The sequence below is a fragment of the Kogia breviceps genome, chromosome 12 (genome assembly GCF_026419965.1).
Source record: "Kogia breviceps isolate mKogBre1 chromosome 12, mKogBre1 haplotype 1, whole genome shotgun sequence".
Taxonomy (NCBI): Eukaryota; Metazoa; Chordata; class Mammalia; order Artiodactyla; family Physeteridae; genus Kogia; species Kogia breviceps.
In genome coordinates this window covers 102,110,114-102,123,173 of record NC_081321.1, presented here as the reverse complement: position 1 = coordinate 102,123,173, position 13,060 = coordinate 102,110,114, and the positions used below count along the sequence as shown (strand labels likewise).

Below are 13,060 nucleotides of genomic sequence, written 5' to 3'. Positions count from 1 at the left end.
AGGGCGGGAGCCTTGATAATCTGGGCACCCGTTCCCCCAGAACAGCGCCTGGCCCAGAGAAACCCCCCATAGATGCCCAGGAGGCCTAGGGTGGGCGCAGGGTGGGGAGGGCAAGCCTGGCCTTGAAGGGCCCGCCCCCAGGTGAGGAGCTGGGGTCAGCGTTGCAGAATGACTCAGGGGTTCAGTTCAGAAGAGCCTCGTGGAGGGCCCCCCAGGCGACCCCGCTGATGCCTGCGTGGCGCGGGTGGTCCTTGCAGGGGTTCCCAAGCCCCTGCCCACCTGGACCCAGAGTCACACCCGAGACCGCGGACAACTCGCGAGCTCACCCGTGGCTGGGGCTGTTCTCTTCCTGCTGCCCCGATTCCACATCAGCTTCAGGGAGACGCCTCGGAACCTCCCCATGGGGCCCCAGCACGGCGCCCCAGACCTCGTGTGAACCAGCCCCGCCCCTGCCGGCTCTGTGACCTCGGGGAAGCCCTCACCCGCCTCCAGCTCGGGGTCCTCGTCCCTGACGTGAGCAATGACACTGCCTTCTGTGTGGGGTGTGGGGTCCCACGGACAACGGGGACAACGTGGTGAGGGCCTGGTAGGTGCTCGGCGCCCTGGAGCCCCCTCCTGCAGCCTGACGGCTCCCCTTCCACCTGGACCCACCTGGGGTCTTCCCCACGTGGCCTGCTGACAGAGTCCCCTGTTCCCAGCCTCCTTCCTAGCTACCTGGGAGACCTGACCTGAGCCTCCTCCCCTCTTCCCCAGCCCCAGGCCCTCCTGCCCCATCTCCTGGCCGCCTCACCCCACTGTCCTACCCCTACTCTGGAATCTGGTGGGACTGGGTGTTTGAGGGCCTGTGAATGCTGGGCTCTGTGCCCTACTGCCTGCCCTGCCTGAGCTCACAGCAGAGGGAACATCTGGTGGGTTCCATTGGTTCAGCAGGTCAGTGCGGGAGGGTCAGTGGCCCTCCCAGCCCTGGCAACCTTGCCTCTGCCTCACTCTTGGGCTGCATGGCCTCGTGGACCTCCCTAGGCCCATCCGGTACCTGCAGGTGCTGCTGGAGTGCAGGGTCCACGTGGCCCTGATGGGTGGGAGCTGAGCTTGGCCCCTTCCTGGCGCTCCCTGCAAAGAAGACTCAGCTGACAGCCAGGCTGTGCCACCCTTGCAGGGCAGGCCTAGGCCCTGGGGGCCGCAGTGCGAGTGCGCAGCCCGCTAGAGCACAGGGCTGGCCCGTGGTCATCCAGCGCGTGCCTGAGTCGGCCCCGGTGCGCTCCGGCCTTGCTGTGTTGAGGTTGGCCTGGCCGCCATTGCTGTACCACCAGCCGGTGCCTGAGGGCTTGCGGCTGCAGCTGGCAGAGGTGTGGGCCATCAGCACAGGCCGTTCAGCCATGGGGCGTTTGGTGCAGCATGCTGAAGCCACAGACCTCCTGGTTGTGGGCGCCGCCAGAGCCCTGGAACGTGTCCCCTGTACGGTGTGGGCTGTGGCGCTGCAGCCCTTCAGCCGCACCCCCATTGTGGATCCTGGCCATCTGGGCCCCCCGGCAGGTGGTCCGGGAGGAACATCCTTTCCCGGAGAGCTGAGGCTGGCAGAAGTAGGCTGAGAAGTTGGGGACTCTGGGGTCCCAGCCTTCTACCCAGCCCCTAGCCCGGGAAGCACGTCAGCACACCAGCACACCACGATGCTTGTGGGCAGGGGGTTGGCACGAGAGCCCCCAGCCCTCCCAGGCACGCACCTGTGGCTCTGAGTACAGGCCGAGAGGTAGAGCCAATAAAACTGGTCCCCCTGGTTCACACGGAAGCCGTCCTAGTGGGCCCGCAGTGAGTGGTTGCCCACGTCCCGCAGATCCACCGTCAGCTCGGTGCACAGGCCGGGCTGGGAAGTCAGGCCCAAGATGTGTTCCAGCCCCGGCCAGTGGTCACCTGCGGGGAGTGGGGCACCCAGGCTCAGGCCTGCCCTGTGTTCTCAACAAGGCCCCGGGGCCCTGGCTGCACGGCCTTCCTACCTCCCCAGTCGTACTCCTGCTGGCACCTCTCAAAATCCAGCAGCCCCTCCCCGCCCCAGTCTCGACTCTGAATCACCGTCCAACCACTGTCTGCGCGCTTGTCACAGAACCTGGGGTGGGGCGAGGACGTCAGCGCCTCCCGTGCTGGCTGTGCCTGAGCAGATCAGAGGGGCCTGCCCCTCCACGGTCCAGGGGCTTGGGATGTCCGCTCTCCCCTAAGCACTCTTTATATGTTTGAAAAATGAAACCTTTTGTTTTTCTGCTTGTCAGTGTAATACAAACTTGCACTGGAATACATTAAAATTCTCAGAAATAGGGTGAAGATTCAAAGTTAACTCCTCAGGCCTCAGGCTGAGGGCTTCAATTCAATTGATGTTATTTTATACTTAACTTGTATCCTGGGCATCTTTGTGTGCTCCCTTGGAAGTAGACTTCTCCTCTCCTTTCCTGACTGTAGCCAGCGCTCAGAGAGCATCTCTGTCCCAGGTGCGGGTGTCTGAGGATGGGCTCTGGCCGGTAACATCTGTTTTTGCCAAAGTGATACACGAACTGCAGGCTGCTCTCCTGGATGGGGCACTGGCTCCTCTGGCTGGCTGGCGTTCACACCACTGGGGCCCTCTGGTTCTCCACCCAGATCTGGGACCGGTCCCTCCCTGGAGAAGGCTCGGGCCAGGAGGGGTTGGAGTTCTCCAGGTGACCAGACCCAGAGCCTGAGAAGGGCCCGTGGACAGCCTAACAGATGACTTATAACCTCAGTCCTGGCAGCCGGGCAGCCGCTGTCCTCTCACCTTGGGCCACACCTGCCTCAGGCCTCTTCCCTTCTGGAAATGGCTGGCCTTCAGACTCCTAGCATTTGCTAGCCCCCAGCCCTCTGTCAGACCCTCGATTCCTCCACTGCCCCTGGACACCACCTCTCCCTGTGGGTCCAGCATGGCCTTAACCTGCTGCCCTAGGAGGGTCTGCCTTGGCTTCCCCGCCTCCCTCCCCCTGCCCAGCTGGCCCCCCCTAACACCAGCCTGGAGGGGGCCCGGTCCTTGCCTGCCCCTCCCTCAGGCTGTTCAGGGCAGGTACCCAGGTGGGTCCTCACGGGGAGTGAGAAGCCTGCAGGGTGCAGACCTGTGGGTGACAGCCCCGAGGCCACCCAGCCAGCATGCACCAGGCCCCTCCCACTCCCCCACACCCCGCCAGACCCTGGGGTTCCAGCAGGACCGCCTGGACCTGTGGAGAGAAGACCCCGGGCAGAGGGCAGCTCAGTAGCCCCTGGAGCCCCGGCCCGCCGCCCACTGCTGCCGGCCTTTGACAGAGCACCTCAGAGCTGGCCCAGGGCAGAAGGGTGCAGAAGAGCCCCGAGACCCAGCGTGGGGCGGGCGGCCATGCTTCCTGGGGGCCAAACGCTGGAGAGGCACCACCCCTCCGGCCTCCTGCCGTGCCCCCGGGGCGGCCCACTCGCCTCTCCATGCTCACAATCGCATTTCTGGGCAGGTGTGAGCCGCCGGTCCCCACTGGGTTTGCTTCAAGCTGCTGGGCTCGCGCTCACCTCCTCCCCTCCGGCATGCCAGGGTTGGGGGCTGAGCAGGGAGGGGAGCCCCAGGGTGTGGACTAGAAGGGAGGGCAGGGGTCCACAAGGGACGGGTGGGTGCCACCAACATCCTGATGCCCTTCCCCACCCTCCCTGTCACTTGAGTCCCATTCCCGCACATTTCACAAAACAGGCTTCCAAAATTAGATTTTATTTCAGTCTCTAAGGGACGTGTACACGAGCGCGTGAAGGACAAGGACATGGCCCAGCCCAAGGCTCCCTGGCCCAGATCGTGGCCGTGGGTTTCACCTGATTTAGACACTGAGTCAACACAGACACAACCAAACATGGCCCCGGGCCCCTGACGGGATGCACAGATGCTACGTCGAAAACAGGTGACCAGGACACGACGCAAACAGGTAATGACCGGGGTCAAGAGCTGTATGGGGCCAGCTCGACCTTGGGCCCAGCTGCTCTCAAGGCGGTTCCTGTGCAAACCGGCGGGCCCTGGTGGACAACTGCCACCTATCCACTGAGGGTCGGGGTGACCCCCAGGTCCCACCACCAGCTGCACAGGAAGCAGGTTCAACCGCCCACGGGCCAGGCAGGCTCCACCCCGAGAGGGCGGTGGCCCTGGACCCCCCACAGTGGGAGGCAGACCACGGGGGCAGCTGGACGGGCAGCGGTTGGAGGCCAGCCTGGTTGCCCATGGCCAAAACCGACCCTCGCCACACCCCTGTCTTCCTGGGACCGAGACTCCAAGAGAAAGATGTTCTCTTTGTCCCAACCAGATTTAAGGCTAGCATTTCCTGACATTTGCTTCAGTTTGTTTTAAGTTAAAAATACCTGAGTAGAAAAGTTTCAGACACTTTCAAAAGCCAGAAACGCACAACCTCTGTAGGTCTGTAGGCACAGCTGTTGCTGGCGCCCCCCCACCCCCGCCCCCTCCCGGGGCCGCCACCCCCTCAGGGGGCGCCAAGGAGCCACGTGAAGGGCTGCACGGGCCAAGCTGCCCCTCCCCAGCGTGCTGGCCCGGCAGCCCCGCGAGGCGCCCCCTGCGACGCGGAGAGAAGGCACAGTGAGGTCGGGGCTGGCCGGCTGCGGCCCACCGCGCCTCACCCCTCCCCCGCCAGCTCATAGCGGGCCGGTGAACTTGCTCGGGGCCGCAGGGCGGGGGTGGAGGGGGGCTGCTGGGAAGCCCGAGCTCAGACAGTGAAATAATTCTTTATTTGGGCGGGTTGGGAGAGGGCAGGCGAGGCTAGGCCGGACCCCCTTGGGGGGTGGCACCCAGGGGCTCCTCAGGGGGCCGGCCCCCCGTGCCCCTCGGCCGTGTCATAGGAGCAGCCGCGGGCAGCCCCCCGGACGGACGTGGTGGCTCCCTCGGTCCTTCCTACTTGTGTGGCCAGGCCTCAGAGGCCCTCCGCAGGCAGTACTGGGCGGCAGGCAGTGACAAGACCAGGCTGCTGGCACGGCGCCCCATCCAGTACAGGCCGTAGCCCAGGAGGCCCAAGAAGGCGGCCTTCACGGCCAGCCAGGACACTCTGCTGGAGACGGACGGCGGGGGCACACTGGGGGAGGGAGGGCGGGCTGGGCCTGGCTGGGGGACGCACGATCCCCCAGCCCCCCGCCAGCTCTGCGTGGGTGGGGTGGGGTGGGCGGGGCGGAGGGGTGGGCGGGCGGCACTCACGTCATTATCTCCTGGATGTTGAGGTCGGTGGTCCAGTTCTTCTCGATGCCAGGGACGTGGCCCATGCCCACGACGCCCACCACCACGGAGGGGACGCACTTCCTGGGCTCGGCTGCAGGGGGGAGCGACGCGTCAGCACCACCCACCCGACTGGCCCCGGCGCGTCCCCAGCGGCTGCCCGGCAGCCCGCCCTCACCATCAGAGGCGCGAGGCAGCTCCAGGCGCCGGGCCGCCTGCCTCAGCACGTAGGTCAGGTAGATGTCCCGCTCAGACACGATGGTGCGGTGCAGGTCGGGGAACTCGCCGATCATCTCGGCCATCATCTGCTCCAGCAGGTCCTTCTGTTTGCACCGCTCCACGTCATCCTTGCTGGGGGAGAAGGGCGTGCTGCCAGCCCGAGGGACGGCTGACCCAGGGCGGGGCCCTCGCGCCTTCTGTCTGGGATCCTGGCAGGAGGCAGGGCTGGGGAGGCCCTGCGTGAGGAGGCTCCGCCCAAGAATGTGAGCGTGCCGCGTGGCGGGCCGGGCCGGGCCAGGTGTGGACCGAGCGCTCTGTGGGCATCTCAGGCCACTGGCCACCATTCCTGGGCCAGGAGGCTGAGGGGCCCTACCTGATAGGGTCCGACAGGAAACACAGGCCCCAGGCCAGCTTGATCTTCTGCCAGAAGGAGAGGGCAGCGATGGCCCTCTTGAAGGTGACGGGGATAGGCCGGTCGCCCAGGTGGAACTTGCAGAAAGGCACCTTGCTGGCCTGGGCAGAGGCTGGGTGTTGGCGGGGGAGCCTCAGGCCCCGGACAGCTCCCAAGCGCCGAGCCCCCTCCACCCCCCAGGCCAGGCCCAGGCCCACCTCCTTGAAAGCCTCCCTGAACTCGCCGCCAGGGGCCATGCCCAGCTGCTCAGTGATGTGGGCGGACACCTTCAACAGCAGCATCTGCATGAGTCCTGACATGACCCCGTTCTGCAGGGAGAGGCCTGGTCAGCCGGCGCACGGCAGAGCACGAGGTGCCTGCGGCCCTGCGGGAGGCCTGCCCTGTGCTCTGGGGAGGAGCGAGGGCCAAGGTGATGTCCAGCAGGGCCTCATGGTGGGCGCCTCACCTACGGTGCACGCTCAGAGGCCCCTGCCGGCCCTTCCGACGACCTTCCCAAAGCAGGCCCACCGCAGGCCGCGCAGTCTCAGACCGGCTGCCTGGTCTCTGCCCCACGGGTGCCCCCATCGCCCCTTCCCCCTCCAGGCCGGACCCCCAGCTCCTCTGCCCACGTCCCCCTTGGGGCACCTGTCAGTGTGAGTGGACTTTGGTCCTGTGTCCAGAGCCCCTGGGCGAGGTGCAGTGGGGTCGCAGCTCTGAGCCACATGACACGCTGAGGCCCCACCCCCGCCCCCGGTGACCTGCCAGCACACTCCGGGGCCCCCGGGGTCCCTGACCAGCTCCTGCCTTGGGACTGGGGCCTCAGCCGCCTCTCCTCGCTGTCCCTCAGGCCAGGGTAAAGGGTCCCGGACCAGCGTCCCCACAGGGCTGGCACGCGCACCTGCCTGACGGCCTGCTGCAGCTTCTCCAGGCTGATCTCCTTGGCCTCACGCAGCAGCGTGCGCTCGTCCATCTTCAGCATGGACACGCGGTACTGGCACAGCTCCACCACCACCACGTCGGGCTGCACCTCCCGGATGGTCTGCGACGGACACACTGGCTCACCGCGGGCCCCGCGGGCAGAGCCGCGCCGGACCCGGAGGCCCACCCCAAGGGCGGCCCCCCCGCCGCTCAGCCGCCGCGGAGACGGCTCGGTGCTGGAAGCAGCTGCGGAGGGAGGGACGGCCCGGGTCCGCGTGTCCTGCAGCAGCAGCAGAAGTGGCGGCTCGCGGGCCTCACCTTCACCACGTCCTTCTTGCTGTCGTCGCTGAAGTGGGCTGTGCCCACCACGTACACGCGGCTCCCGTCCTCGGCCACCAGCTCAGTCACCGTGCGCGGCAGGTTGGGCCGCTCTTGCCGCCTCTTCAGCTTCATCTCCAGGAGCAGGTTGAAAGCGTCCACGTCGGCTGCAGGGACAGCAAGGCCCGGCTCGGGGCCATCCTCCCGCACGGGTGGCCTGGGCCTCCGGGGCGCAGGGACGGGGGCGCGTGCTGCCCCACAGAACGAGGACGCACGTGGGGGCCTCTCCGGGCCTCGAGCCAGTGGGTCCTTGCTCACCAGGACGTGCAGCCAGGCCCCACTCCAAGGGGAGCCCCCAGGCCGTCGAGGGGCCCAGGACGGGGGTGCCGTGCAGGGCACCCGGCCTCCCCACCCGCGGAGGGGGCTCCTGCCACAGCCCTGCGCGCGCCCAAGAGCCCCGCCCGCAACACCCCGAGCTCTGGAGACCCCCCCGCCGCCCAGCACGGCGACCCCGGGGAGCACGCACACAGGCTCGGAGGCTCTCCGGGGAGCAGCCTGGGCGCCGCCTCCGAAGCCCCTGAAGTCACAACGGGCTCTGGGCCGGCCTGCAGAGAGAAGGGGGGCGTTCGAGCGCGGTCCTCACCTCTCCGGGGCCTGCCGGGACTCGTGCGGTAGCTCCACCAACCCCGGGGCCCGTCAGCCGCGTGCCCCCCAGACACCCTCCTCACGGGCGGCCCACCCTCGCGGCGCCCTGCCCTGGGCCCCTCGGCCGACTAGCAGCATCCCAGGAAGGCCGGTGAAGGGCTTCCGTGCACAGAGGCCAGAGTGACCCCAGGGAGCCTCACGGAGGGGGAGCCCCACTCTCCACGGGGTCGCCCTGGCCCCCAGCCCCCAGCCCAGGGCTCTGACCTCGCGAGGGGGCCGCTCCTCCTGGCCCTCCATGGCGGGGCGGGGCGGTGGCTCCGGCACCGACGAGTGAAGCCTGAGGAAACACAGGAACCGCGTCCTCACCTGGAGCCCCGGGGCCGGGCACGGCGGTCAGTGCCCCGTGGCGCCGCGTCCATCGGGGGTGATCCGTGGGCGGGACCTCGGTCCCGGGGAAAAGGTAATCTCGGGATCTGCGGTGCAGGGCCGAGAGCAGGGTGGGGACACCCGGGCGGCGAGCCTGAGTCACCCAAGAGCAGGACGTGCCGCCTGGCCTCCTGCTCGCCCAGCAGGGGGATACCCCGCGGGGGCAGCTGGCCAGACCTGGGTGCCTCCTTTTTGACTTTGGAATAAAACACAATTTATAAAATGCCCTAAAAAGACAAAACCAGGCGGCAGAAGGGAACCTGTGTGCTGGGCTGGCGCAGAAGGCGGTGCGGCTACAGCCCCGCTTTCAGGAGCCACACGTGGCGACAATACGTGTCACCAGCAGCATCACACAGGCGTCGGCACAGACTCAGGAGGAGCAGGGGGAGGGATGGCGTACAGCACAGGTGTGTCGGCGTCACTGAGAACCGAGACTTCTTCTGGTTGAAGAAAAGAGGCACAAACTTGAAGAAGCTGAGCTAGGAGCCGAGCCCCCAAGGTCACGCAGGAGCCGCTTGTGCTGTCCCTTCCGGAGGGGAGACGGGGTGCAGGAGCCCAGCAAGGCTGCTCTCACCAGAGAGAAGATCCCCGCTGGGCCCAGGACACGGTGTCCTGGACATCCACCCCACGGACTTCACCCGAACCTCCCAAAGTCCTGCCGGAAACTGAAACCAGAGTCTGACAGAGCCTCCGGTTCCAGCTCAGAGTTTAGAGCTGGGGCCTGGCCGCCAAAGGACAGGGGGCTTGGCACCTGCGGGAGGACCTGACAGATGACTGGAGACCGTCCCGTGAGGAACGACTCTAATTTGGTTTCAGTCGTGGGCGCCACGTCGTGGGTTTTTAGAGTCCGTGTCTGTCACACGTGAACTGATGGCACGTGCCGGGAGGCCACACGCAGGCAGGGGGACACCCCCGGGGCGCCTGTCAGGTTCACTGTTGCACTTTCACAACAAAGAGGAAAACAAATAATCAATAAACACGACGCTAGGTCAAGTTCCTTCCCCCTTGTACCCCGTGACCCTGAGCCCAACCCTAGCCCGGGCTCTGTTCCCAGCCCGCATGGAGCTCCGCTTCCTGGCCTGCGGCGGGGAGGACCGGCTCGGGCAGGTGGCTCGGCGCAGGGGCAGCCCATCCCGAGGACGGCTGTGCCTTCTGGAAGAAATGAGGGTGGGGGAAGGGTCTGGAAGAGAACCTGGCTCAGGACCAGAAGGGGGCAGGCCCGCCAGCGGAGAAGGGTGGCAGGCAGAGCCGTGGGCCTCTGCACGGGGCAGGGGAGCTGGCTCTGGGGTCGGAGCCCGGCCTGGGCCCCCGGGGGGCCCCGCCGTCGGCGAAGCAGCAGCAGCACAGGGGCGCCCGGCCCCCACGGGCGGCGGCTCACCCGGCCTCACCACTCCCGGGGCCGCCTCCTTCCCACTTCACAGACGAAAGCGCTCCACTGATGCAAGGCACCGACCGAAACAGAAACAGGAAGCTGCGTCTGCTGCCGAGCTGGGGCCCGCCCGCCTCTCAGGTTCCCGGGCGGGCCCAGGAGAGCATCCCCCCACCCCCCACCCGGTCCGCTTCACACAAGCCTGCCAAAGTACTAGAGAAACTTCTCAAAGAAGCCTCCAGTGCTGTCCCGGGAAGCCTGTGTGACAGCCGGTACGAGGAGGGCCACCGAGGCCTCAGCCTCCCTCCCACAGGGGTGGGGGTCACAGGTCTGGGTCGGCCCTGCCCTTGCCCGCCCTGCACTTGGCCTGGCCAGGCCAGACTCACCCTCTGTCCCCAGGGGGCAGACGAGCCTTGAGCCCGGAGATGGCTGGGCCACCAACCGCAGCACCAGAACCCAGTTCCCCTCGAGCTCGCCGGGGTGGGCGCCTGGCCTGGGAGGGGTCAGGCAGGAAGGCCACCGAGGCCCCTTCAGGGCCAAGAGCCTGTGATTCTGAGAAGCGTCTCTCTGATGTTACCACATGCACACACTTCCCAATATCCTGGTTTCCGGCAACCTCAGCCAGGGCCACCACTGATGCCCTTGTAGGACGCATCGGTAAGTTCAGTGGGTCGTCAATCCGCCCTCCCCTAGGGAGCCCCGCTCACCACGATGCATTTTCAAAAATATTTACGGCCGGATCCGAGCCTTTCTAAATATTTACGGGAGGGGAGCAAAGGGCCCAACGCCATAGAACCCTGAGCCCGGCCTCCATCTCCCACACCCACAGGCTGTGTTTCTGGCCACAAAATCTCTGGACGACGGGTCCTGGCAGCTCATCACACCACCACAGGCTGCAGCGACCAGCAGACCCCAGGCTAACACCCTCGCGGGGAGACTGACGTGCCCCCTCCTAAATCCAGGTTCCAGCACCCAGCTCCCACCAGCCAGCACAGCCCCAGGGAGCCCGGAACCAGGCTTCCGCCCGACAACCTGGCCACGCTGCGGCCACCAACGCTGAGACCCTGGGCAGCCCGGCACAAAGCAGACCCTCTGCGCACCCCGCAACAGGTGCCACTGCTGAGCCGGGCTGCCCACGGAGGCTCCGCGGCGGGAGAGGCCACCAGAGGCCGGTCCTCTAGGCGGCCGCCAGCGCCCGTCCTGCGGGGGACAGCCACAGGGTTGGCCAGATCTCAGGCTGCTGCGCGGCGCGGCCTTGGGCGAGTCGTTCCAACCCGCCAGGCTCTTAGCTCCTGCCTTTAGGGTCGAGGTGGTTAGAGCAGCCACCCAGCCACCCACGAACAGCACAAGGCATGCCACACTGAGATGTCACCTCAGCTTCCCTCTGCTGGGGCATGAAGAGAACCAGCCACCGGTTTCAGTAGACGCGTCCACAGAGACGGACACCAGCCTCATCTGGCTCCACGCAGATGACAGCGCCACCCACACGCTTCTAGGAAAACGAACTCCAAATCTGAGGGAATCCCTGACCCCCGTGAGGACCTATCTTGTCGGGTTCACCAGAGAATGCACCTGCTCACAGGGCAGGGAGAGCCCCACTTGCATTAGGGACCCCCCAGGGAACGTGTCAAGGTGCTCCTGTTGGATGGAGTGTTAGCGTAGGAAACGGTTTGCTGGGTGCCCCTGGCAGGACAGACCTGAGGACACCGGATAGTGCAGGCTGCGTGGCAGGCCACGGGCTCCCGCCCGCCCAGCCCAGGCAGCTGTCCCCTTCCAGGGACAGCTATGGACTGAATTGTGTCCCCTCATAGTCTGAAGCCCTAACCCCAGTGGGGGTGAAATTAGGAGGCGGGGACTTTGAGAGACGGTGAGGGTTGGGTGAGGTCATGAGGCTGTGCCCCAGGATGGGATCAGAGCCTTCCTGGGAAGAGACCCGGGAGAGCTGCCCGGTGAGGGTACAGTGAGACGGCAGCTGTCTCGGAGGCCAGGAAGAAAGACCCCGCACCGGCAACCAAATCAGCCAGCACCTTGATCTTGACTTTTCCGTCTCCAGAACTGTGAGAAAACCGTTGAGGCCCCTTCAGTGGTATTTTGTCACGATTGCAGAGCAGACCGAGACAGCCATTCTCTCTCGTTCACCCCTCTAAAAATTAGGAAGCCAGAAACTGCCTCCCAGACCGAGAGCTGACCAGCACCGGATGGAGTTCCCAGAAAAAACATCTCCCAACCAACCCAGTAGGCCTGCTCACAAAGCCAAGGGTTCCAAACTGGACAGACCAGCGGGCCGGAGAACTGGGAGGCAGCAGGGCGTGGCCCAAAGCCCTGACTCCGTACATCCATCCCCACTTCTGAAGTCTGGGCACCTTGGCCACCGGAGACCCTCCTGGGTCTGGCAGGCTCTGCTTTATGGAGGTGTGGCCAAGGGTAGGATGGGGGTAGAGGGCACATGCCAACTCACACCTGAGCTGGAGGCCTACCACACCTGGCCAACCCTCTTGGAACCTGGACTCTACCCAGTGCTGGGTCCCCACACTGACCTCCACCGCAGGGCGCTGTGTAGGGGCCTGCCCGCCCACCGTGCCAGGCCCTCTCCTGGCTGCAACATCACCGCCATCCTGTAAGGCTGACCAGTGGCCCCAAGGTCAGGGCTCCCTCCCAGCCACACAAGGGGGCAACAGCGGCAAAAGGGAGAGGCCCAGGGAGAGTGGAGCCTGCACAGGAGCGCGCCGAGCTGGTGGCCTGGACATCTTCCTCTCCAGGGGACCCCGGAAGCCAGGAGGATTCAACCTGGAAACCATCAATCTCCTGATGAGGCTGCCCTGACGCCCAAAGTCAGCCGAGGACTTCTGAGCGAGTTCCTCGCTGTCTTCGGTGTGCTTTGCTTTCCTGTCTCGGGACAGTTTTCACAAAGACGTATACGTGAACTCTGTGGTGCTTTGTGGCATGTAAGTTATGTCTCAATAAAGCTCTTCACAGAAACAAGGTGAGTAAAGACCTACAAGGCCTCGGAAGTTTGGTCTCCTTTGCCCATATGGCAGCCCTGCTTGCTCGGCTTGAAGGGCAGAGGCCTCCGGCACGCAGAAGGGCACAGGCACGCAGAAGGGCCCAGGGTCTCCACCGAGACCCTGCCGCCGCCGTCTGGGGAGGAGGGAACCCTGCCCCTCACGCCCGGTCCCCCGCCCCCGACTCCGGCCGACCCCGCCCCCGGCCCCGACCCCCGACTCCCGACTCCGGGCCCCGCCCCCCGGCCCCGCCCCCGGCCTGCACCATCCGAGCCCTCGAACCCTCGCGACCCTCGCCGTCGACTCCGCCCCGCGCGCACTCCTCGGAGGTCGGGGCCGATCCTTCCGGCCCGAGACCTTACGGTTGGGGACTGGCTGGGCCCGGCCCGATGCGGAGAAGCATCCGACCTGGACCGCGGGCTTAACTCGACCCGCCGGGGCCCCCACCCGCCGCCCCAGGCCCGTGCCGCGCGGCGTACCAAGGCGGGTCGGCGCTCCTCAGCCGGCCTCCATGCGGCTCGTCGCCCCACCAGACGGGGCGGACCGCGTCCACGGGG

The 13,060-nt window shown here is 66.2% G+C and overlaps 1 protein-coding gene across 7 annotated transcripts; it reads right to left on the bottom strand.

The window, feature by feature from the left end:
- Positions 1–3,705: 3,705 nt before the first annotated feature.
- On the bottom strand, positions 3,706–13,060 carry TRABD (TraB domain containing). 7 transcript variants are annotated; one of them, XM_067010482.1, is made up of 11 exons: positions 12,983–13,056; positions 8,393–8,572; positions 7,971–8,043; positions 7,588–7,666; positions 7,062–7,228; positions 6,724–6,864; positions 6,044–6,154; positions 5,808–5,947; positions 5,394–5,566; positions 5,198–5,309; positions 3,706–5,078 (listed from the first exon to the last, which is right to left on the bottom strand). In XM_067010482.1, the coding sequence occupies exons 3-11, from the start codon at positions 8,001–8,003 to the stop codon at positions 4,901–4,903; spliced, it is 1,134 nt and encodes a 377-aa protein (XP_066866583.1). In that variant the 5' UTR covers positions 8,004–8,043; positions 8,393–8,572; positions 12,983–13,056; the 3' UTR covers positions 3,706–4,900. The 7 variants fall into 7 exon arrangements, with proteins under 7 accessions (XP_066866583.1, XP_066866581.1, XP_066866585.1 ...); XM_067010480.1 differs by lacking the exon at positions 8,393–8,572 and adding an exon at positions 12,039–12,288 and having other exon boundaries at positions 12,983–13,050; XM_067010484.1 differs by lacking the exon at positions 12,983–13,056 and adding an exon at positions 9,511–9,651.